This window comes from Aulonocara stuartgranti, assembly GCF_965226115.1.
Source record: "Aulonocara stuartgranti genome assembly, chromosome: 15".
In the NCBI taxonomy this organism is placed as follows: domain Eukaryota; kingdom Metazoa; phylum Chordata; class Actinopteri; order Cichliformes; family Cichlidae; genus Aulonocara; species Aulonocara stuartgranti.
In genome coordinates this window covers 16,216,893-16,243,747 of record NC_138951.1, presented here as the reverse complement: position 1 = coordinate 16,243,747, position 26,855 = coordinate 16,216,893, and the positions used below count along the sequence as shown (strand labels likewise).

The window sequence follows — 26,855 nt, the reverse complement described above, 5'->3', positions numbered from 1 at the left end:
GGGAGATGTGGCACTAAGAGAGACAAAACACACAGAGAGGATGCACACCTGTTCCCTGCTCATACATTTCCAACCACGCCACATATTTTTATTTTTATTTTTTACTTCAGTTGTGTACCAAGTCACATCTATTTTGTCTTTTTGACAGGTCTGTCATGATGTTATCCAGCCTCACTCTGACATACTGTCACCAACTCTTGGCTGTTGGTGAAGTGTGGGTAAATGATATGTTTTCAAGTCAAACTGTGGCACACAGAAACCGGAAACACTAGCATACAGTTGCATATAAGTAAAATTTGATAAATACACTTTTTCTTTTAGTGGTGGTGCACTTTTGTGGAGTGAAGTAGGAGATGTAAAAGGTCATCAAGGATGTTGCAGTAATTTTCTTTGACAAAAAGGTTCTCAGCTCAAAAAAAAAAAAAAAAAAAAAAGAGTTCACTTTCGGTCATAGTCCACCAACTGTCCACAAGGCCTCCTTTAAATCAAATGGAAGCAGCTCCTGGCTGTACATCTTGATGACTTTGCACATTCAAGTCTTTACCGCTCTGGTTTCTGTCTTTGGAGGATGGTTTTTGTACTGCAGAACTCTAATTTGGTTAATCTTTCTGCACTGTAAATGTCTTTCAATATAACACGAGCACTTTGATATATATTGTGCTTCTTTGCTCCTTCATTTTTACTCTCCTCTTATTCTGTTTATTTTCCTTTATTTGGATGGTTTTCTTTGGAGGTGGAAGCAGTTTGAAGAGACCTGTGTTGGACAGGCGTCCTGTTTTGTGCAGGGAATTATGCATATTTTTGTATCAGGGCTGTTTATTTTGAGATTTATCATTGTTTTTATGACCATAACATGTTTGTTTGTTTTTAAACAACACAAAGGTTCATTTTCCCACTGTGTGTTTTTTTTTCTTTTTCTTTTTTAGTATTTTAGCAATTTAATGCAAAAAAGTACTTACTTAGAGAAGGCTGTAATGAAACAATGACTTTTGATAATGACAAATAACTTAGCAGTAAGGAATTAAATATATTGCAAGACATTGCGCTCTCTTTTTCTCTCCACTCCTTCAGTTCTTTTCTTCACTTGTAGTCAGATCAGTTCTAGTTAAAATGAAAATAAAAGCAACAGCTAGATTACATAAAAGTATTTAAATAAGGCAGTGGGAAACATGCTTGACATTGTTATGACTCTGTGTGTGTTGGTACTGGCGTTACTCATGTTGTGCAGACCTAATCTGTTTGCGCAGTCCAATTGAGAGGACCCGACTCATCTGTTGGGACAAAAAGAAGGCTGAAGACTCGGTTTAAGGTTAGAGACCTTAGTTTTAGGATTAGGGCACGACTCCGGGAAAATTAATGCACCGTCCCCTCTCTCTCTCTCTCTCTCTCTCTCTCTCTCTCTCTCTCTCTCTCTCTCTCTCTCTGTGTGTGTGTGTGTGTGAGCGAGAGAGAGAGAGAGCGAGCCAGAGAGAGAGAGAGAGAGAAAGAGAGCGAGCCAGAGAGTTTGCCAGAAAGAACATAAAAGGTCAAGTAGATGATAAATCAAGTTAATTTTCTTTCTTTTTTAATCTAAAATTTAATCGTAGCTTAATGGCATGGGGGTCATAAACATGTCACCAATACTGCAGAGTTATAACATAATACTATAAAGTAAAAAAAAAAAAAAACCTCAATCTGCATATGCTAATTACTTATAAAATAATAGAAAATAATAGAAAACCAGGGTGCTGTTGTTACATCGTTTCTATTAATTCCTTATTTTTTATTTTTCAATAAACTCCCGATTTGTGACGTCACACATTTTCTCTGCTGAGCTCGCCCTCCCTGCCTCTCTCTCTCTCTCTCCCTCGCGCTCCCTCACTGCACTCCGCGTGAAACAAAGTGTGGAGTCCGCGAGAGCCCGTAGGAAGCGAAAAGAGAGAAAACGGGGAGAGAGAGAAAAAAGAGAATGGGGCCGCTGAATTCATCACAACAGGAGGAATAATAACCCGCTGAAGAAATAGATAAAGAAGACTGGAGACGGAGAAAAAAGAAAAAAAAACTTTCAGGGGGGGAGAAACTGTTACAGACTCTCGCACGGCCACGGCTTTAAACATGGATACACTCTTCTCTGTATTCCTGGGACTCCTGCTTCTCTGTTCGATAGTTGGTAACGTCTCTGGCCAAATACCGACAGGTAAGAGGAAAAAGAAGAAGAAAAACACGACAGTTTGAAGTGGTTTGTGTTGTGTCGTGTGTTAGAAGAAAAAGTTTAGGCGACAATTTCTTTTTCCTCGTTGGTTTAAGCTCATAAATTCCAGACAGGTGTGTTTAGGTGTGCGAGAAAAGTTAGCCTCGGTGTTGAAAATGCACCGTATCGCCTGTTTTATCACATATGTGGGCTTTTTAAATGTCGGCGGACGTGGAAATGGTAATTTTCATGAGGTGGAGATGCCTTTTTGACATTGTTAAAATGTGAAATGCTCACTTCGTCGCACGCAAGTCGCCTGTGTGCGACGCTTTGAATGCAGCCCATTTAAAGCCTTGTTTGCGCTCTCTTATATGAACAAGTAATCTCACTCATAACCTGGATCGCCAACTCTTATCTTAAATGCCTAAAACTTAAGTTGCTGCATTTCTGCTTGGCTCTTCGCATCGCAGGTCTTCAGACCCGAGAGTTGCCTCTGATTTACGAATAAAAGGAAGCATTGCATACATTTGCAGTTATGAGCAAGTAGGATTAAAGTGGAAAGATTTCACATTTTTTGCGCTGAGCATCGTTTATTCCTGTAGATTTCAAGCAGAGCCGAGCTTGGCCGTGAAGCAGTGCAGTCTCGCAGCGCATGAATGGAGAAAAAAAGTTCCTGTGTGCCCGGACATCACTGTATAATAATATTTATGTAGCAAGACAGCGTTGATTTGTACAACCTTTATTAAAAGCCTGGTGCACTTTGCTGTTTTTCCATCTCGTGACACGCTAATGTGTCACCTTAATTGCATGATGGATTGGTTTGTTTTGATCTTTATCGTCCTTAAATGCTTGCGAGCTTTTTATTTAATATCACCCTGCGCTCTGTGATGTGTTAAAAGTACTTTCTAAAGGAGCGTTGCTCTTTTGTTCCAGCCAGCGGACAGTTGGGTTTGCGAGCGCCACGAGCTGCTGGCGCTTTGCAAACCAAATGAGCCGCTTCATCTCCAACTTTATTCTCGCTGCATGCAATCAAACCTAATGGTTGGGAATACAGTCTGCACGCCGATCGCATGTTGATAAAGAGGGGTATTGCTTTTTGGCATTGCGTGAGTGAAGAGATCAGACTGAGATACTTTTTCGGTAACTGGTTTCTGGTTACCACATTCATCAAGTTACGCGTGATTTTTGCGAATTGCCCGAAACTTCCCATCAAAACGGTCACGCGCAGAGTGCGATACTTTAAACCTCGTTTTGCGGGGGATGCGTTGGAAGACCACCCCTCTGCTTGACTTCGGGACTTGAGTTTAAACAGTAACCCGCAGCGCAGTGAGCCTTTGAAGCTCTTTTGTCCGTCTCGCCTGCAGAAACACGTATGCACAGGAAAAACGCTGCAACAGTGCTGCTCGCCACGTTTGGGACGATGCTTTTGCAAGTCGCCTAAATGAACTCGCGGAAGTTATCCGCTGTTACAAAACAAACAAACGACTCCTCGAGCTCCGAGAAACCAAACTCCTTACGTTCTCATTGTAATCGCTCGATCTCGTACCTTTTTGCGTTTTATTTCCGCATTCAGCCGTTGCTCCACTCTCATCTCCGACGCGCAGAGAGGCAGGAGAGGCTCACACAGCTGTTTGAAAGCTGACCTCCAAAATCACAACCATACATTAAAGTTACAGCAAAGAACACATCACGCGCCACACATAAAATCACAATTTTACGCTCCAGTGTTCACAATAGCCCTGTTAATGATTTGCATTAATATTACACATTAATTCCAGCTTCATCTGGGGAGGTTTTATTGCCTCCACCCCTCCTCTTTCCCACCCTATACCCGCCCCCCCCCCATACCCCCCCATTGTCATTTGGTCCTCTGGGTAACAAATGTGTGGAATTTCTCTGAGGCCTCTTTGGGAATTTAAGTGCTGTTAATTTGCAAGTAAATACTAGTGACTGGATGCCGCTTCACAGAGACGTGGGCTATCATTAGCGTGGAAAAGGGGATCAGAAGGAGAACTTTGGCTTTGTTGTAGAAAAAGAGCCACATATTTAGTGATAAAAGCATGCAAATGTGAGAATAATTGTAGCAAATCAGTACAGGGAAAATTAACAGGCACACTTTTTACTAAACATTCATATGTCTCCATGTATTTTCTGTACCAGCTAACCATACAAAAAATTTAGGTAACATTTAAGTTAACACCGTTCAGCTTGTGTAAACTTATCACTGGCAGCATTTTTATGCACCGGTTTAATAAAATCTCCAGCCAGTGATGCAGATAAGGTTTGCAGGCTGATAACTAATACAGCCATTATGACTTGGCACTGAGAAAAAGCAATAATTATAAGACCAAAAGTTAGTAATGAAGGAAATGTGTGTTTGGGTGCTACACTCATATCACTGACAAGGACAAGAAATATTTGTGGCAAGTTTTTAAAACCATCCATTAAGCACTAAAGAAGTCATTTTCAGTCCGCGCTGAGATGCATTCTCACTAAATTTGTCTCCTTTCAGTTTTTTAATCTATTCTAGTTTCCCAATTAGAAAGTCAAACTGCAAGTTAAAGCATTTCTCTAAATCTGCCTGTCTCTTGCCTCTTCTTATCATTTTTTATACACAGTTTTGTTTTGGCTAATCACTTACAAAGTCAGTGTAATAAATCTGAACAAGCTGTCTTTACAAAGTCAGTAACCGAGTTTATGTTAATTTTACAACTTTCTAAATCTGTCTCCTCTCTGATCGAGTTGTGACACAGATTTTAGGCGTCTTTAATCTTAATGAAGTGAAATAATTGTTTTCCATCACTGTCTCCAGACGAATTAAAAGGCTGCCAGTGCCACTGAACACAGCATCTGAGCTGGTTTAATTAGAATTGTAAATTATTTTAGTATTTCGAACATTAGAACCAAGTTAGTTTAATTATAATTACTTTTCCGCCCCATTTAGGAGATGAAATAAAATTGTGTGTTTTAATAGAGAAAGGCGAAAGAAATGGAAGGACAGTGAGAAAGAGAAGAGGAGGGGGACAAATAAGAAACCATTGGTTTTTGGCCGTGGGCATCTCCTCCACTCAAGAGACTGTGAAAACGGCAGAAGGGAGTGTGTGTGTGTGTGTGTGTGTGTGTGTATGCGTGTGAATCACTGTGTGTGTCTGTCATGTCTCGTGTATGTGTGTGGTGCAAACGTGTGTGTCAATTCATGTGTTTTGCTGTCGCTTACAGAGAAGGAGGGAGGCCGATGCTTTTAAGCCCTCCGGAGTACAGTGGTACAAAAGACGAGCATCTGAAATGTTTGCTTCTCATTTCGATTCATGTGAAAATGCCTCCTCATTCTACTCATGCCATGTAAAATGGCGCCAAATCAAAGGCTTTTTTATTTATTTCTCGTTAAAAGTAATGCCTCAGTCTGCAGTCCTTCAGATCCATCTTAATGTCTTCTCCACAAATGAAACGTCCCTTTGCTTAGAGCCAATCTGTTTCTACGGATTTCAATTTAGTGATAGATTTTACAAAATCCATTGCTTTGAAAGTGGCTGGCTCATTTCTTCAGCTGTTTGGGGAGGAAGTCTGTAAAATGTAATTAATCTGCTGAGAGAATTCATTAGCTAATCCCTCATTAGACTGTGTGAGTGTGTGTGTGTGTGTGTGCGTGAGCATAAATGAGTTTGAGGGTTAAGTGTGTACAGTGGGTGAAAGTTTTGGGCACTTTTGCAAAATAAAATATAAAGAAATTCTTGTTTACATGAGTTATGCAGACGTATTCAAGAGGATGTGACAGCGTGCAAAATAAACAGAGCGCTATTTGCACTGATAAATCGTGGCAGGTTTCTTTACTTTGAAATGACTCTCACTGAAGCTCCCTTTCTGCTTTGGAAAGGTACGTTGTTTTGATGTAAAAATTTGTTCTTCGTCAAGAACTGAAGTTTCACAAAATGCTGTACTTTACCTAAAACAAGTTGAAAATGTAACTGTACAGTTTAACAGTTTAACACAACTATTATTACACAGGCAGAATCAAAATATATGAACAAAGTTGTTTTTTCCTTTTTTTAATGCTCTATATGTGGAAGTGCGGGAAATGTTTGTGTGTTTTGCACACTGACTGACTCATTGCTTCCCAAAAGAGGATGGCATTTGATTTCTTGTTTTGTTTTGTTTTTTTTAATGAGTATATTTTTCTTCTCTGATCCACTGTGACCAAAGGGGTATATAAACAGAGAGAGACTAGCAGCAAAGCAGCAACCGGAGACCATAAAATGCCAAAGAAATTCTGCAGCTTGTAGTGATGATGCCATAATGTCAAAGTGAAATAACTGCAAAGAGGGTGGATACTGAGTTAGACTTTGCTCAACTTAAAACACAAAGAAGTGACTTTAAAAGGAAAGTTTGTATTTTTTGAAAATACAAACTTTTGACTGCAGTCGTGGGCTATATCAGTTGTTATCTGTGGTGTTCATAATGCAATAATAAGCAGATGAAAATAGAGACTGGTTACTGATTAGTGTCACTAACTTTCTACACTTCTTATCCATTTTTAGAACTTCATAACGCAAAACCTCCACAACTATGTCTGTTTAAGATGACAAATATAATCCCACACAATAATTTGTGACATAAACAGTTTGTATTGGCAAAAACTGTATATTTACATTGTATTGTATTGTATGACATGCTGGTCAGGTAGCATATCCTTGGATATGTTGCCAGTCTACTTTCCATTAACAGCTACTCAGCTGCTCAAGTTGATTTGACTTGACTCTGTTTCCGTCGTTTTCCATTACATTTGAGTAGCACCTCAATGAGGGAGGTGTTTTTATAGCAACGTGAACCAAAAGTTCAGGACATTGAGACGATGGTACTCCTGCTGCTAAACCGATGGTAAATGTCTGCACTTTGTCATTCAACCACGGCGGTGGTTTATAGCGATTTCCCTTGTTGCTGGGTCTCAAAAATGGCAGGTTTCTTGTAAAGGACTCCGCCTCGTGAGTCATCCAGCCACTCCGTGGCCAATCAGTGGCATGCAGTCTGTTGACGTCACTTTTTTGGCTTGATGTTTTTGGCATCAGGTACTACCACATAAAGGAAAACTCTGAAAACCGAGTTAAGTCGAGCTGAGCTGAGTAGGTACTACTGAAAAAGAGACTATAGAAAAGACAACCATTCATGATCACATTCACGCCACGGCCAATTTAGAATTGCCAATTCACCTAACACACGTGTTTTGGGGCTGTTGGAGTAAACTGGAGTACTCAGAGAAAACCTACAGTAGATTAAATAATGTCATAAAGAGGATTGAGTCTTAAATACTGGGTCGTGATGGGTTTAAATCACCAATCAAGCAAAGAAAGTGAACCAAGAAAGTGATAGCGCTCCACTGGAAACCAAGACAGGCAGCACATTCAACACACATCCCAAATCCCTGAAACATCACATCCCTGATGAATGATGATGCTAGTCCTGTATCATCAATCTCTGCCCTGCCCTGTTTGGCTCTGGTCACAGCTGTTGGTACAAGGGGGCCTTGAAAAATGCTGCTGCCTGACACACACACACACACACACACACACACACACACACACACACACACACACACACACACACACACACACACACACACACCCTTATACACATGGCTGGCTAATGACAGATTAAGTAATCAACACTCACAGCTGATTAATTACATTACAGTGCATGCACAAGCACACACCCTTTGCCTCACACTCACACAGCCAGATGAGCAGCCTCAGCACCAGTTGTGCATTTTAGTGTGTAGTGATAATGATATATGCAACAGAGATATGACTTGTGTGTGCATGTGCATAAAGGAGTGAGAGATTGGTGCAAGTGGTAGCAGGTGAAGACAGTCTTGACTTTTGGAGTTCATGGGGATTAGATGAATAAGAGGGTGAAGGCAGAGGTTGGGTGTGTTTTGGATAAAGTTTAAAGTTTGTGTGAACTTGTGTCAGTTCAGACTTGTTCTTTCCTTTGCATTTTTTAAACAGATTGCATTCAACTGTGTTATTAAGGTTACAAATCATTGTTGGAGTGTAGCTGCTTATATATGATTCCTGAAAGCATTGATTTTGTTGCTGCTGCTGTTGAACAGGGTGGATGCAAAGCTGAAGAAAGTCATGGGGCAATATTGGATTACTTCATTCTTGCTTTTCTTGAATATATATATTTTGTTTAGTTAGATAAAAGCAGAAGTTTATCCAGAATAGACCAGAAAAACGCGTAAAGTGAGAAAATTGCTGTCAGAACAACATGTAATGAAAATCTCTTTTGTGTTTGTGAACCCGTGCATGCTTTCCAACCTAATTCTGTGCTGTTATTCTCTGCTTTGCTTCTATTGGATCCAGCTCACATGGGGCGCGCTGAGAAGGGTGAGTTACGAGTCGCCAGCCGAGCTTCATCTTTCATGGTTTTAATGTTGTCGTAACTCCCCCATAGCTCCACCTTAACGCAGGGTTCCCTTTTCATTGTGTAGACATTAGTTGTAGTGATGTTGCTTTGTTTTGTCATCCATTGTCATCCCATCTTTTAGCTACATTACTAATCATCCCATTTACTAATCATGGGCTAAGTGCTTGTCAATTATTTTAGCGTATTTAATCAAACTCACCTTGACATGGCAGTAGAGCTTTCTTTGGGTTTTTATTTTCCTGACCTTGATAAGCCAGCATTAAAGTACTGTAGTAGTATTTGGACCTTCCTCAGTATGAACATGTTTGAAGAACTCTGAACCATTTGATTCAATGTCAGATAGTTTCAATGTTTCATAAACCTTCAGCTCATGTCTAGTGTTATTTTGCTTGTTAAAAAATTTCTACAGTGACAATCCTGAATCGATTAAATATTTGAAGCACTCTTGTACTGGTATGCTGTCACCCGTCTTTGTGACTCTGCCAACCTGGTTGTCAGTTAATCTATGTGCCATTTGTCTCTGTGTCTCTCTTCCTGTGCTTGTCTGTCTGTGTAGCTAGACAGCTGTCGGGAGGTTTGAAGTTTCCAGGTGCTATTTGTTTAGTTGAGCCTGCTTTTTAATAAAAGAGCTCTGAGTAACTTTGTTCCTTCAGTAGCTAAACACACCCTTCCCTTCTCTTCTCTTCTCTTCTCTTCTCTTCTCTTCTCTTCTCTTCTCTTCTCTTCTCTTCTCTTCTCTTCTCTTCTTAATAAGGGAGTTGTCCTTTGGTTGTGAAGGTTACAAGTTTGTAAGATATGCTACACACTCTTCACACTGCAGATAGATAGATAGATCATTTTGTAGAGTGCCACTTTAATCAATCCCTGAAAACTAACGTAGGAATGCTATGTTCCAATGCAGACGTTATTCAGTATAAAAATAATAGACACCAATCGGATGCCCAGTGGGGTAGAAATACTGTCAAATCATATTAAGGAGTACAAGTTTTTTTAAATGGTTTTGGCAGATTCTACATCTACTCTGGCAGAATTTTGTAGATTTCACTGAACTTAGGCCCCAAGTGAAGAATATTTGTTATAACGGATTAGTAAACTGCTGGTTTAATGGAGGTGAGGTAATGGTTGTGTTGTCATAATAGTGTTAGCATTTAACATTTACGATATACTGTTTAATACTTGAATGTTGCTGAAATGGGAGCTTTACTGACCTCTCCTCTCAGGTGTCAGATGCTTTGCCAAGTTTTGATGTGCTGCTGTTCAGGTGTGCCTGTATGTTGCTGTGTGAGGTGAAGATAACATTGTTGGTATCGATACTTTTGCAAACAAGTGTCTAATCAATCGTAATTTTAGTATCAGACCCTTTTCAGGTTCCTCACTCGATTGTACAAACATTATATAAATACAATTTTTGGCACAAATAACAGAGAGTCTTGATTGTGAGACATGATGCTTTGTATTTGTTTTCACTTTTCAGGAATGTATTTATCCTCTAGCAACAAAACTGATTACATTAGAAATTAAATGCTCTTTTCTAATGTAATCTTTATTGTTGCTCACTTTAAACTTCCTGGCAACATGAAGGCAAAGTCTGTAGGCCTTAGGCTCAGATCATAGTTGTGCTCTGTTATTATATTGTATTATATATTATATTATATTGTTAATGGTAGTAATAATTCAAAGTCAGAGTCCTTTGTAATGAAATGCATATAGTAACATATTCAAGCTTGTCATGGTTTGGTTTTTTGCTTTTCAGGGTCACTCCTGTATGAAGCACCTTTTCCCATTTCCCAAGAAGACTCATTTAAATTTTGGAGGTGGTTTTTGGCAAGGCAAGGGTCTTTAAAGAAAGGATTGTTCATTAACTAACTCTTAATTATAAGTATATAGGTGGCACTGAAGTACAGTTATAAGGTTACAAACTGATTATGGCATGTTTCACTTTGGGGTGGAAACTTTACAGCAAATCTCCACTGTTCCTCTTGTCACAGTGACCAGTTCCCGCCTTTCATGTTCAGTAAATGTTTAATGATCCAGTCAACCCACTGAGTCTGGGATTTCCCGATGACTCTCGGTTAAAGTGTAACCCATGGTCTTAATCTGGCACATTTTAAGTTCTCAACCTCTCTTACTTCTTAGTGTTAGTTTATACAACAGTTAGTTATCTTCCCTAAAAAATGTAAAGTAGTTTTGTTATCTTTTATGCTTTATAAGAAAAACTTAAGCTATGTAAACAAAGTATATTTAATGAGACAGACTTTGCTTAAGGCCGCAGTTAACCTGTACTTTGAGTAGATGTGACAGCCCAACTTTGTGTGTGTTATGCATGATTATGCCAACCTTCAGGTGGATGGGATAGCCAAAGGGCTCCTGTGTGTATGTGCCTGTGTAGCTCTGGGGCCTGGCAGAAGTGGTTTCTATTATTCCAGTTATGAAGACATCTGTCATGAATGCACACACAGGAACACACAAATGCACACAAAAGTAGTCATAAGCCGTCAATGTGCAATATTCCATGAAAGGCTTATTGCTTATCTGTGTGTATTATCTCTAGGTAAAATCCTACGGGATACTCTGCTACAATCATTTTAACAATATGTCCTAAAATTATAGAGACATGTTTTCACTGTCCTCAAATTCATTTCCAATAATTCTCCTCCCTTCTGTAAACTGATTTCAAATCAGAAGTTGGAGAAGGCTTTTGAGATATTTAAACCTTCCCTTACATGTTTGTGTGTGAATCAATGGCTTACAGATAGACGACCAGTCCATTAAGATTATCATCTCCATCCCTGACCATGTATCTTCACATCCCCACACTGCCGCTCCTCTGTGTGAACAGAGATTTCAATCTTCCGGGAGATATTCCCGAGCTATCTTTTCCCTCCAAATAGTGGTACACAATATTTTTTTGCCCTGTCAAATCTGTCTGTCTGCCACTCTAATCTGACGTTTAGTCTGTCTGTCTGCCTGCCAGCCTGTGTGTGTCTCTCCTTACTGCAGATGACTGTAGACACATGGTCAGCGTGACAGTGACTGCGTATACACATCATACAGTCAATCATGCTAACAGACAGACTGTGTGTGGGAGTCTGAAGAGAGACATTTAAATGTTGAACATCTGTCTGTCTGTCAGTTTTCTAGCTGGGTCGTGTTAGCCTTGTTTTTCAAAATATCGCCTGTGATAAAGTGATATGCTAATATTTACTCTTTACATATTTTACATACACCCGTTATCATTACTCTTTAAAGGAAATTATTCTAAAACTACTGTATAAAACTTCATTTGTATAAGGAAAATCAAACTCTGCAATTAAGTGGGCGATAAGTAGGTGTCTCCCAACCCTTTAATGTCTGCAGTCATAATGCTTTCGCTATCTTGTTTAGAAAGATATTCTGCAGAAATCTGAGCCCAAGGGCAGACAAATTAAGTTAAATAGAAATGATGAAACATTTAATTACCGGTAAGCAATGAATAAATATCAAATGAAATGACAGAAAAATTGATTACGTTGTGGTTGTTTAAGCTTTTTAACAAGCTAAAATGACCAATTTTTACCATCTTAAAAGTGAGGGTTTGCTGATTTCTTTGCTTTGTAAATTGAATGTCTTTGGATTTTGCGAATGTTAGTTGCACTGCAAAGATGTTGCCTAGTGATGGACATGTTTTTCCTAGCTTCTGACATGTAATACAGTAAATCTGTGGCTTTCATACCTTTTCACAACCCTGCTCTTCCATCAGACATGTCACATTTTGAAAGGACTTTTCATGAAGAGGGTGTATAAATATAGCAAGCGAAACCAATGTACTCATGGGTGCAGACTGGGTATCACTTGATGGATATCAGAATCAAAAAACCAATCAATACATTCCCATCTCTAAAGATTTGAATTTCGGAACCTTTGTATTGTAATATACTTTTATAGTTGCCAGATTGCTCATGTTTCTGCCACTTGTTGCTGTGGCAGTGAGCATTGTCAGCACTGACTCTAGTAAAGTGTAACCACACTTTCGAATGTTTAATTCTCTCCACCATTGACACTAATAGCAGTGCATCTGTGTATCTTCTGCACTGTTCTTCAGCATATCAAAGAGAAAGCTGACCCTGCCTAATGCAGCTTCTATTGCGAAGAGCAGAACTGAAATGTTGGAGCTTTTCTGTACTTTGGTCTTTCACAATTTAGCACCGGGTTCTGTTACAGTACCCATAAAATCAACCATAATGAAGGCACACTAAACTGTGCTCTTCACAAAAATCTTCTATGAGCAATTACAATTTAAATGCATACTTTTCAGGGATTAGAATCTGTAAACATAGCACTGTATTAGTGTCGTATATCAAAATTAAGCTATGCAGCAACTCCAACAGCTATAACTGAGAGGAGCCAGGGCTGCCTGCTGAGTTTCAACCTCCTAAAGGCCAACCTTTTGAGATTTATATGTATGCATTCATGAAACTAAACAATAGTTTTTCCACGGTTTCCATATATTGCAGGCTTAAAACATCCATTGAGACCGTTACTCCCCCAGGCATTTGTTAGTGTTTGAGCACAAGTGAGCAGCGCCGATTCATCTGTGGCAACCTCTGATCATGAGTTCTGCTGATTCGATTACAGAACTTTACCTCTCAGAACAAATAATGTGGCCTTTCGCTGGAAGAGATAAAAAAGAAAAGGTAGTGCAGTGAAATTCCCAACGGACAGCTTCAGAGCAACACAAAATGAAGAGCTCCAAAATAGGACATGCAAGGTTTTCATTGGGAAGATGCCCTGAAATTCTTATTTAAGCTGATGTTCCCTCACATACACATATACGCACTCCGCTGCGATGCGGATACTATGCAGACTCCACCGTGTCTGGTGAAGTCAGAACAAACTCAGTCAGTTTAGTCAAACAAGCTCTCTCGCCTGTTCTCACGGAGCATTTCCAAGTAAGCCTCTATCCGTAAACTCTATCCTAAAGCTTCATTTACCTCCCTACCCCCTTTGGAATTTATGGCCCACTAACCTAAACAGAGTAACACAACGTTTATCAAACCCTACCCCCTCTCTGCCCCCCCCCCCCCCCCCGCCCCCCCAACACACATACACACACACTTTCTTTCCCTACCCCTGACTTCTAATCTAATGCCCCCTTCTTTACCCCCCTCTCTCCCATCTCTCCTCCTCCCTACTTTTCCAGTTCCCATGTTTCCCCCATAACAAGAGAAAGGGTGGGATTTCCAAATCCAGACCAAATGGTGTTGTATTACATGGGATAAAGTGTGTGGATTCTATTTAAGATGGAAATTTCAGTTGTTATGTAGTTATCCTTACTTAAACACTTGAACAATACTGGACTGATTGGAAAATAAAGGTAAAATGATATTTTTGGAGTCAGTTTAAAGCGAATTAAGTGATTTTCGCATCAAAAATGCTGTTTCAACATTTCACTTCACTTGTCAACCTTGTCTTAAAAACTCCACACATTGTTAAAATCACTTACACCTGTCAAGAAATAGTTAAAAAAGGCCCGTGTTTTGCATATTCATCTTTATATTGATTTTCCCGAACATTAAAGGCACAAGCATGTTTCATTTCTCACCATATAAAGCAGCAAAAACAAAGAAAAAATCCCCAGTCTAGGCTAAATGGGAGCTCATTTGTCTGATAGACAGCTAAGTTAAGATCATTTGTGCAATGAAAAAAGAATGAAATGGCAAATGCATTTTCTCTCCTCTCTCCTGTTCTACATAACATATACAGACTTGTAAATGTTTTCTTTTCAGCTTTTAGCTAAAAACCCCAAACAGCAACTTTGCACACTTTGTCAGTTTATATTGCCGATGTATAAGATGTATCTATGGTTTTATCTGATGGCTCAAAAGTTGAAGTACAGATTCTTCTTTACAGTGTTATGCTGCCACGAAACATTCTCAAGGTCTCTCTCTCGCTCTCCTTCTTTTTCTGTGTCTCACTATCTCTCTCACCCACTTTCTGGAATGCTTTTGTTAGTGTTTTCTCTCCTCTCTGTTTTCAGTTCAGCCAGATTTACTCTGACTCAAGCTCACACACACACACACACACACACACACACACACACACACACACACACACGCACGCACGCACGCACGCACACACACACACACACACACACACACACACACACACACACACACACTCTAAATATAAGTCCTTGTAGAAGAAACTGTCCGTTTGTATTAAGTGGCTAGGTTAACTGTCACTATGTCTGTGTTGGGCCAAAGGTAAATAAAGTGTGTGTGTGTGTGTGTATAAAACTTGTGTGTGTGTGTGTGTGTGTGTGTGTGTGTGTGTGTGTGTGTGTGTGAGTTAAGCGAGCTGTCTTGTTGGAGTAACGGTTAGCAGATACAGAGCTACCTCCCCATGACATAAACTGTCTCTTACACTCAACCTCAGGGACGCAGACACACACACACATGCGCACATGCACACAATTGTATGTTAACACACAGCATTGCTTTGTCTTGTAGGGTTAGTTCCTCACTACAAAGTGAAGCTAAGTGCAGGTTTGATACAGAACTACAGCTGTCTGTGCACGATCATTTGTGTATGCTGATGTTTTGCGGTTTACATGGATTTGTTGAATAAAAAAACTCATGACTTTCTTTACGTTGTGTGCTCGGGATTCATCAGTTGGATACAGTACTTGACACCCTCGTTTATTTTTAACATGTTTTCCCTGAGATTCCATGTAGTCTTTGTGGATTTGTTTTCTTCCTGTTCAACTTCATTCAAGTTCATGCAAGGGACAAAGTCAACCAAATTAATCATTTTTGTGGAGCTGATTGAGTTTGTGCATATTTGATTGTTGGCCAAAAAAACACTCGTGTTGCTACTTTCTTTTTGCATACTTCTCTACAAAGTGTGACATACAAACTCTTGCTCAAAATGCAGTGATTATACATTTGCAGTCATTTTTAAGCAGTTTCATTGGCTAGGAGGCTGATCTGAAACAAACAGACATTCTTTATGGAGAATCTGTGTAACTGGCTGAAATCTAATCAGCTGAAGCAGAAGAGGGTCAGTCCTTCTTTGTGGTTGTCAGAGAAAAAAAAACATTTTAAAAGAGTATTTTGGGGAGAGTTCTTTCAAACTGGATTTTTTCAGGTTTAGGATGTGACTGTGCAGGAACTGTGGCAGGTTTGCCTTTGAACAAAGAGCTTAACCTCACTGATTGTGGCACTGCTGCAGGGGTCAAGAGTAAAAAGCATACTTAAAGTGGGACAACTCCTCCGTGTGCTGCTGTGTGAATGTAGTCTTACTACAGAACTACATGTCTGCTAAATGCAGCTGTTCCCTGGACAAATAAAGGTTAAAGTCAAGAAATGAGCTCACTCTGCCTCTGTGCCTCTTCTTCTAATGTTTGCTCTCTATCACACACCGTCACACAGTTACATGCACACACACACACGCTCCAAAGCCTCACATACCTCTGGACGCAGCGAGAGAGCGAGTCAGCCACATGTGGTTTCGGTTAGCCGCACTTTCCCCTCACGCTGGCCCCAAACTAACCGCTTCTACTTTACCATGGTCAAGTACATGTGTATATCTCCCATTTAGTCTATACGGCTGTATGAATGCTTGTAAATCTGCCTGTCTGTACATGTCTCTATGTTCAGTGTGTGTATGTGTATATGTCCTAGCCTGAGGCAGAGTCGAGTAAAGCAGTGAATCAAGGTTAGTGGTCCAGAGAGAGCAAGAGAAACTAAAAGAGGGGAGAGCGACTTTAATCGTAGCAGCAGAAATGTGAGAGGGAATGAAACAGAAGGAGCATGACTGCAGGTCATAGTAAATACACTTCTGGCTGCGTATGTAAACTTAACATGATTATTTAATCCTAAACAGTGTCGTTGAGCTGTTGACGTTAAAGCTTATCGATGTGTGGACTTAATAAAGCGGGTCATGGCACGGATTTCACTTTATGTAGGCTTATAACGAAATAATCTGCTCTTAAAGGATCTGTCTTTTATTGCTAATATCAGACTGGAACCTGCTTTACAGTATTTGTCCAGTGGGACGTTGTTTTCACACATAACAGATCCAATTTAATTCTCTTGTTCTCCACCACAAAGAAATGCTTAAATATCAGACCAATTTTCATTACAAAAGTCGCTATTTTATGAATTTATGAATACTTGAGATTTTCTTGAGGGTTTCTAGGTTATACGTGCATTTGTAATATCAGTGGACGATTTTACGTTCTTTGCATGAATATGTTCATGACTTAACTCACGGATATAGATAGGCTGAATATTTAGTATATTAAATTGCCATCTTATGTGATACTGTACAGTTGTTGGAGAGCTGTAGTTGTATCAGCAGCTCTTATATAATCAGTAAAGTCTACATGTCTTTTTGTTCTTTGTTGTGTTCTTGCACTTCAAAGATGCCGGATTCCATTTAAGCTCAACTGAAGTTCAAATAGACAAAGCACAGTCATGTTTTGCTTTTTAAAAAAGTTACTGACTGTAAGTTACTAAATTGTTGCAGATTGTAAGAGATTTTTTTTTTAGATCTTTTGATGCCTTCTGTTTTTAGTGTTTGAACACAAAAGCACACGTGAAGTGCAGTATGAATCGCAATACGATTGCTTGATTTAACACAAAGATATAGAACGTTTATTGAATTCGATTTAGTATGGACTGCATATCTGCAATAGTTTAATTAAAATGTTACATTATATATCTTAAACCCATAAACCTTAGTGAGTCAGACATAGACTCATGTTGTGCGGCAACACGCACACACACAACTTGTAATTTGAGTTTAAATCCCAGAGGCATATTTTAGGTAATTATGTTATACTCATTTAAAAAATGTGTATAAAATCAAATATTTCTAATTTGATCCATCGAGATTTTAATGCTTCATAATCATGGCTATACGCTCATATCTATATATGAAGAGGTTAAGCATATCCTTCACAAAATATTTGGCCTGTTTTTCATATTTGTGGGATGATTTTACACCAGAGATGGGTATTCAGCATGTAAAGTGTACCGCACAGTACTCATCTTCTCCATGCATTCCCGAGATTATGACTCACATTAATCATATTGCCCGTTTTTCTCAGAGTAAAATCTGAAAAACAGTCTGATGTTGCCTGCAACCAACGCACCACAGAACAGTGCAGAAACTCCACCTACATGTGAGAACAAATTAGAAGCTCTTTCTAAATGACACTGTGAACAAAGAGTGGGCTCAACAGTAGGCTATGTTTTGTCTTTCGTTAACTGTGGCTGTTATGACAAGTGCTCTCCTCCGAGAACTGTAAATCATTTTTCTTGGCTGCTGTGATACCAGATTGTATTAATTCTGTGAAACGATGCAGCTTAACATATCTTGAAAATATAATACCATTTTCCTTTATTTTAGAAAGCTCTCATTATTTGGAGCCCTGAAAATCTGCTGGCTTGTATTGTTAGACATCGTCCACGAGTGTAAGAGATAAAATGAAAGAATGAAATGAATTCATTAAAAGATCTAACCGTGAACTGTGGTACTTCATTTTGAGTTTTCATGCACTGAATTGGATCGCCTTAAAATCACGAGACCTGTAAATACAAATTGAATACCATGATGAGGTCCCTCCTGAATGTCACCACTATAAACCATGGCTGCATTGCTGCCGGTCTGTTTTTTCCATGGCTGTTAACGTTTGCAAAGTTCCAATTTGTTACCATTTTACAGTTTGCTGGGAAATAACAGATGCTTAAGGACCGGTATACCTTGCAGATATACAGAGATCTGTTTTTCAATTTGGCAAAAAGAGAAAAGAAAAGAGCAGATTGGTGTGACAGATTATAATGATGATAAAAGCTGTTTAGATACACGTTACAGGCCCCGACCTGTGACACAGACTTGGGTTATAATCCTTCATGAAATGGAAAAGAAAGAAATGGGAGTACATGATACAGAAGAGAGTGGCCGGAGAAAAGTGTGTGGGAGAAGGAGCAAAAGCTGTTTGAAGTATGATAAGCAACTACACACGAGCGGAGTAGACCAGAGCAGACTGACACAACAAACACTTGCAGCTGCACTCTTTCATACCTCCTCCGTATCTGCTGATAACAGGAGAGAGAGACCAGCGAAGAGAGAGAAAGTTATGCTGGTTTGATAAGATGCAATTCTGTATGTAGGATTTTCTTTGTCCGGGCTTGTTCTGCAATGCAACTTCTGTCTGCGACCTGTTTGGGTTCAATACTCACTGCATCTTTGGAAAAGGGAACAGAATGCACTGACCTGCTTTCTCATTTACTGCAGGAGTTAGGCTTCTCTTTGACCAGCACAAAGTGGACAACTACAAGTTGTTAACCCATTTTCTCACAGATGGAGGCAGAGCTTTGAGAGTTGGCCTTTGTTCCTCTTTCATGTGTGTCTTTGTCTATCTGTGTGTATTTACTTTTCTAACTGGTTGGATTACTGTGCAATACTGTGATTGGTAGGTTTCTGCTCTGAAATCAGCCTGTTTATCTTTCAGGAGGCCTGGTTTTGGCTGTAGCTGTTTCGATTTAACCAGGCCGATAGAGAGGAAGGCAGACTAGATAAAGTAGTCTAAGACTGTGTTTAAACGTGGATTTAGATGTCTGGATTTAGGATTTAGTGGAACAAGTGGGAAGTGCTAAATGTAAATGACGCACATAGAGATGCACGATAATGTATCCTAAAAAGAAAATATGTCTTTAAAGCAGGACATGGTGGCCTTGTCCTGTTTTGTTCTGCACCCTTTTACAAATGTCAACAGCTGAAACAGCCTGTAAATGGAACATTCAGTATTACTTGCAATGCATTTATAAATAAATCTAGAGCTTGACTGATGACCAACTTCTGGTTAGTCAGCTTGAAGCACAAATATACACAGGTAAAAACAGCCTCTGTCACACCTGCATACCTGGGATCCGTTAGTCCAATTCACAGATTAAAATCAAGTGCAAAAATGATGTTTTATAACTGCTACAGAGAGATCTGGGGAACTGCACATTGTGTGTGTTTAAAGTCCTCTAAGTAAAGACTAGATTATTTGCATCTATTTAAGCAACTGGACATCCATTACTTGTAAAAATATCTATGTAAAAAATTCTGTTCCAAGGTTTGTTGGTCGATATTTATGATGCATGATTTACAGGTTATATTATTAATGTTTTGATCAAGCGTCAGATTAGATTTTTTAGCAGTGACCCATTATCTGTTTTAATCTTCTCTCTAAATGGGTCATATTTTCTCAAAGTCAACAAGTAATTTGTCATTTATGTAAACAAGTAACAATTAACTTTATGTAAGCACTTGTCTGAGTGGAGAAACCCATTTTAATTTAATAAAGTTCACCTGGTAAACAAATACAGTGTGACTCAGACAGTGCAACACCTACCAAATGTCAGTTTTTCTATTAAAAGTCATCTTACTGAAGCAAGTGTACATACAGCTACAGTGCATTTGTAGAATTGCCCAGCATTCGAGTTTATACCAATAAAAATAATTGTTTTGACTCATATATTGTGCAGTTGTTCAAAGATTTAATACATTATTCAATTATACCTGAAACGGCTAGAAATTAAGGAGAAAACATACAGTGTAACTTCAACCTGAATTTAAATTGACATCTTTTCCTTTTAAGCCAGAAAAAAAAGGCCTCTCCCTTAAGTGCTTTTATATTTTTGGTCTGTCCTGTCACGTTTCCAGCAGTATCAAAAACAACTTGCAGAGACACCGACAGCCTTTAGATGTGTAATCAGTCAATATGAAAAAGAAATTAATATATCCTCCTACTCATTTTTGTTGCATCTCATGACTTTCTCCTCGTCCTGTCTGCCATCTTTTTCCCTCTATGTTCTGTTGCTCATTACGCTGATCAGTCAACTTTCACTGACACACACTAGTCACACCTCATTACTGACTGTACACACACACACACACACACACACAGTTTTCAGTCAGTGAACTTGCATCACTGCTTAATGTGGTGAGGATGAATTCAGCACTCACTGCTATTACTGTGTGTAAGGGGTGAACAATTGCCTGAAACATGATTTCAATGTTGTTTAGCTAATGGGACTGTAAAGTATTAGTCACTTTTAAGAGAGTAAAGAGAGATCAAGGACAAAAAGTACTCTGCCCATCATTTTAAAATGAGTGTTTTCATTTCATGCAACTCCTGGTTAATTACATTTCACTGGATTTATCTGAAGATGTTAAAAACTATTTTTAAAAAAATCCTAAAAATTAAATTAAATTAAAAAAATCTTGACCAACTACAATGTTGAAATACTTCTTAGACTTCAGTCACCCAGGCCTAGAGATCCTGGCAGTCAATCACTAAGGAAACACATGCACTTCCTTAGTGGTTGCTAGCAACCATCATGTGAAATTGTTTGCAATGGGGTATACAGTTCTGAACCAAAAACCTCCATTGCCTCCATAGATGCTAATTGGTCACTGATGTTGCCCAGAGTTTGCACTGGAATATGTCAACTTGTATGAAAACACTCACACAATCCTTGCCAAGTGATAGTGATACTTGAAAAAGTGCAAAGCAAATCAAAAATGGTTGCCTACAAAGTAAATAGTTGCTACAACCAACATGATTTATCCTCCATGCTCATTTCTTCAATGCAAATTATGGGTGACTGTGCCACTCTTCTGCTGATCAAAGCAGCTTCAAGGAGGTTTTTGGTGCAGCACCCTCTATGTGACTGATATAACTTGATGACAGCCAGCAACCTTTGTGACTGTGGCTGTACATATTAAAGCATCAAAGTAAGAATACTGCATGCTTTGACACACACAGGGATTTTGTTCTGTTTTTTTTTTTCATTCATTCGCCCTTAATATTGTAAATAAACTTTTAAGTACAAGTTTTAGTGTTTCAACAACTTGATTCTGGATTTGAATTCATATTTCTTTCACTGCTAGTATTTGCTACAATGCATTCTGATGAATTTTCATGCATCTGTAGGGACCTCATTGGAAAATAGGAGGCTATAATAAAAAAAAATGCATAAAACCATTGAATTTCATGCATGAGTAAGTCTCTGTTGGAATTTTTGTTTGTGTTTTTTCTGTGACTAATGACTGGTGAGTCTTGGTGAGTAACACACTGTGTACGTTGATGCCTGCTGGCAGATATAGTAGCTCTGGCTATAAAGCGTGTGTGCGCTCGTGTGTGTTTATGACAGGTAGTTAATTACACTCATGTTTTTGTCCATTGGTATATGTTTCCACACACACACACACACACACACACACACACACACACACACACACACACACACACGCGCACGCACACACACACACACAAACATGCACACGGACCACAGGCCTGACAGGCAGGTCTTAATTAGTTGCCAAGGCCGCCGATGATGCGTTCTGACAGTCACTGTGCTGATGACAGAATCTCCTGCCTCGGAGCAGAGAGGCATGCTGGGATTGACACAGGGTCCACTCAGTCATCACGCAGTGTGTTTGTGTTTTAAGTGTGTGTGCAAAAGTTCAGATTGAAGAAAATGAGGCAGTTTGTCAGTTAGTTCCTTGTTAGTCAGTCAGTGAATTTGTCAGGGAGAAAAGGATTAACTGAGATGCGAATAACACGCTTACACATACTGGTGCTTGCGCACACACACACACACACACACACACACACACACACACACACACACACACACACACACACACACACACACGCTTTTTGTGTGATAAACAAAGTGAAAGTAGGAAATTGCCTGGTGATTTCCAATCTGTAGGTGTGAAGATGGAATGACTTCAATCATCACTTTATTCATCTCTCGTCGTCCCCTCGATCTGTAACCCTCTCGTCCTCATCCTTCTCTTTTTCGTTCATCTGTCCTGGGAGGCAGCAGGAGAGCAAACAGAGTGAATCTTGTGAAATGTGTCGACAGCATGCCACAACAGATCTGCCGAGAAACGGTCAGCTGTACAAGAAAGTGATTTATGGTGATTTACACAGGCCCAAAATCACTCTATAAACTTGGAATTTAAAGCCAATAAGAAGAAGTGACAAAGTGAACAAATTTTCCAGCCCTGCTTTAGTGCTACAATTACTGCAATTCATTATGCATTCAGTGATTTCAATTGGCCTAAATGACAGGCGAGAGACAAACAGAAGAGGAGAGACAATTGGTGCACTCTGACCACCCTCATCTGCTTATGTGTTTGTGTGCATGTTTGTCTGTGTGTGTGTCAGAGGGTATTTGGTTTGCTGGTAGTGAACTCAGAGATGAATCTTAATGGCCATCATTTAACCTTACACCCTAACACAAAGAAAGAGAGGAGTAAACACACACAAAGAGCTGGTTCACTGGATGAGGAATGGAGTGGAGACTGAAGCGCTCAGGATATTAAGTGAAGTGTATTTGTGTGTGTGTGAAAGAGAAAGAGAGTGAGGGAGAGTCTGTGTTTGTGAGTTTTTGTGGCTGTGTGGAGAGGCAAAGGTTGATCGGGGTCAATAGACGTAATTTGTCTCTGAGAGGTTTGTGGGATCAACTCTTACAGTTTTTTACAGACGCTAGGACACATTTCTCAATACTTAGGTCACTTTTGCAAAACTCTTCACACAATTCTCCTAACTGACCGTCAGCTTGGCAAAGCAGTTCATTTCACATTCAAAATGCACTACAACCACTAAAACACTTTATTCAGGTCTCAAATAAACTCATTCTTCCAGAACACTAGCAAAGGTTGACAGCCGACAAACACACTTTGTCACCCACAAAACAAAGACCTAAAAAACACTAACAACATGTAGCATTACACAGTGTTTTCTTGTGTAAAACAAGGACACATCTCTGTTTATAATTTCAATATATGTTACTGGAATGAATCAGACATCATGCAGAATTCGTTAATATTTGTTTATGTATTTTTATTATTTTTGCACTAAGTAATCCCAAAATACAAGAATTTGTATACACACCATCCACTGATACACATACAATAGTAATGCTATTCTACTCGGTCTTCTCTATTTGGCCACAGGTTCTCATCCACATCACATCTTATGTCATCTAGGGCAATACACCTAGGAAAGAATCTTCTGGCATGCCAGAATTGAAGGAGTTGAAAAATTGAAGGAGTAACACCTGTGTAGATGTTCATCTACAATGAGGATCAGCTGTGGCTGGTTAAACTGCATTTTTAGATTTAAAATATGTATCAATAAAATATTGCTGTTGGATTTTGCTGTCTTTTTAAGTTTTTCATTGTGTTATTGTTTTGGCCATAAGTTTAACAGTTTTGAAAACAGTATGTAAGCACATGCAAAATGTCCTGTACGTACAAAGATTTTTGGCAGTTGTTGTGTCTGAGTGAGAAGATAATTCATGAAATTTGAGAGATGTAGTCATTGAATGCATTTTGTGCCAAAACAATGATAACTGGTCCTCAGTTTAGCCCACATAGACTTCTGTTGTGCTCACTGTGTGAGGAGTTTTGCAAACGTGACCTAAGTATTGAGAAATGTGTCCTAGCGTCTGTAAAAAACTGTAACAAAAATGGTTCTGTGTAGACCCGACCAGCAGCAGAACTAACTCTACGTGGTACCAGTTTTAAGGTTTCAGCTTTACTTTCTTTAACCAGCAACAATTGGGACCAAATGAGGACAATTAATGTTTAAACTTAGAGGTGGACCAACACCAATTCTTTTTTTCCCTTCAAAATGAAACCAGATTACAAAAAACACCAAACACACATCTTCACTGTTCTGTGAGTTAAAACTTAAATGTTGCATTTCTGGCCTCATCCCAGCCATCGACGTTAGAGCAGGTGTGTCGCATCTGCAGCCAGAGACAGAGCAGCTGCTTTGATGCACAGGTTGATAACAACAAATTGTCTAAGTGAACTTTTGAAGTAAATGTGTCACAAGCACAGTTTGGACAAAGACCAACAAATCACAGTAATGTAGCTATATTTGACGGAAAGTCTTACTTTAGTTTCCTCTGCCAAAACACATTCTGCTCATATGTGACTTTAAAAGTGAGAATTATGTATTATTTCCATGCATGCAGGAGAGTGACCGAACTGTGGTTACATGATGCTAGTGGGTGGAATCTGTCATCTGTGTGTGTGTCCATCTGGTATGACCCCCTGTTCAACTCCTCCAGCACTAATGCGCATATGGACCATAGACACACACAGACACACACACATCGGCACGTACACACCCTTAAGAAGGAACAGCTGAAAGAAACTGCCCACCCTTCTGCCCATCCTCCCTCCTTCTTGATTCCTCCCCTCCTTCCCGCAGAGCCTCAGGACTCATCCAGGTGTCCACTTTTCTTCTCTGGCTCCTTTTTCTTGTCTCTTTTCTGTTTTAATTTCTCCATCCATATTTGAAAGTCACTGGACTGCTTACAGATTCACATTCAGTGTGATTTTTATAGTGAGGTTAAATGAACAAAATTACCATAAAATGTTACCAACACGTAATTTTATAAATTTTTTTGGTGAAGAAGAATAAGAAGGGACTGCCAATCCATTTTCTTTTAGTCAAGTAAGAAGTAAATTGCACAGAAATTGTTTATGTAGTTTAGGTCAAATGAATTGCTTTTAAACGGTAGTTTTAAAAGCAGTTGTGGAAATTTCCATACATGGGCTTTACTCATTATGTTTAGGCATGTTTGATTTCTTTTCTTTTCTTTCTGGTTACGGGATGGTCATTGAATGAATCATTGATGTACATTTATGTGTACAAAAGGCTAAGATCTATTTGTGTCATGTTATTTAATGGGCTGTTTGCTTCAAAGATGAAGACTCATTGAAGAAATGTCAGGGTTCAAGTTAAGAAATGAAGTTCTAAAAAAAAAGAGAATAAATTAATAAGAAGAAAACCACAAATCTCAGTAAAAAAAAAAGTAACCAAAGGGGAAATAAAAGCAAATGGAAGAAAGAAACGGAAACAAAGGAAAGGATGAATAAGCAAAAGGAACGGCATAAAGAGAGAAATGAATGTGTACTGAAGGAAAGTCAGAAAGGCTTCAGTTTTGTGCAGGAGTGCAGTTTCAGCTTCTATAAACCCAGGAGCTCTGAATACCGCTTATTAAGCAGGGACTGTGTCTGTGTGTGTATGTGTGCGTGTCAGGGTGATATATTGAAACACACCTCTGTGGAACAGCTGCAATGATGAGACAGAGAGTTGGGAGTAAGAGGTGTCATCTACCTTACACGCACACACACACACACACACACACACACACACACACACACACACACACACACACACACACACACACTGTCATGCATGCAGACGCACAGAGCTGAGCCAACTTCTTTATTGTATTACTGAGGCCAGCTTGTATCAAAGAGCAAGCGAGAGAAAGAAAGAATGGAGAGAGCGGGAGAGATGAATTTGTTGTGACTGCTCTGGTGGACTCAGCTTTTTAACACGGCACTTCTTTTTTTTTTATTCCCCCCCCCCCACACACACCCTCCCCGTTTCTCTCCACTACTTTTTACTCTCGTCTCTTCTCTCTTTCCTCCTCCTCATCTGTGTGCATACTTATTATATTACACAGATAACGAGAGTGATACAGGGAGTGACAGAAATTGAGAAAGACAGAGTAAAAAGTAATGAGAAGGCTCTAAAAAGAGAGGCAGAGGGAGCTAAAATTGGGAAAAGAAACACATAGAGGGAAAGAAAGGGAGAGAAATGGAAAGGGACTGACAGATAGAAAGAAAGAGAGATTGAATAGATGAATCTGATTTATCTATAATGAAATCAGCCCCAGACTGCATGGAGGAATGTGCTCAATTCAGCCTTTCTGCTGTTACAGACAGATTTGCCCATTTAATATTCTAAAGATCAGTGTGAGCAGATACACGCCAACTATTGGTGCGCTTTGGAAGGGCTAACCACGACTACTTTTAGTTTAAAGTTGATACTTGTTACCATTACAGCTCTGCTTACAATCGAAAAAGTATAATGACATCAGATTTGTATTACTGCAAGGTCTTTGCCTTACAATATAAAGTGCCTTGAGGCAACTGTTGTTGTGATTTGGAGCTATGTAAATAAATTGAACTGAATCGAACTGAATTGAATAGACAGAAATAGAAATAGACAGAATTAGTAAATCTTTTGTTTGTTTTTTACACAAATAGTCAGATATTTTCATTTTTTTTCTTTTCATGTGTGGGTTTGCTGCTTTCTGCATACAGAAACATCAATCTAAATACGTCCTCTTCAACTCCAGGGACTTATGATTGCATGTATAAAATAATATCTACTTGTTATTTATTT

The 26,855-nt window shown here is 39.2% G+C and overlaps 1 protein-coding gene across 9 annotated transcripts in view; it reads left to right on the top strand.

Moving 5' to 3' along the window:
- Positions 1-1,841: 1,841 nt before the first annotated feature.
- Positions 1,842-26,855, top strand: part of ptprk (protein tyrosine phosphatase receptor type K) — a 105,128-nt gene continuing 80,114 nt past the window's right edge. For 7 of the 9 annotated variants that reach the window (XM_082506816.1, XM_082506819.1, XM_082506815.1 and 4 more), the window contains exons 1-2: positions 1,842-2,176; positions 8,527-8,550. In XM_082506816.1, coding sequence (XP_082362942.1) covers positions 2,095-2,176; positions 8,527-8,550 — 106 coding nt within the window. In that variant the 5' untranslated portion in view covers positions 1,842-2,094. The remainder of the gene's footprint in view (positions 2,177-8,526; positions 8,551-26,855) is intronic. The other 2 variants (XM_082506818.1, XM_082506817.1) reach the window with 2 other exon arrangements.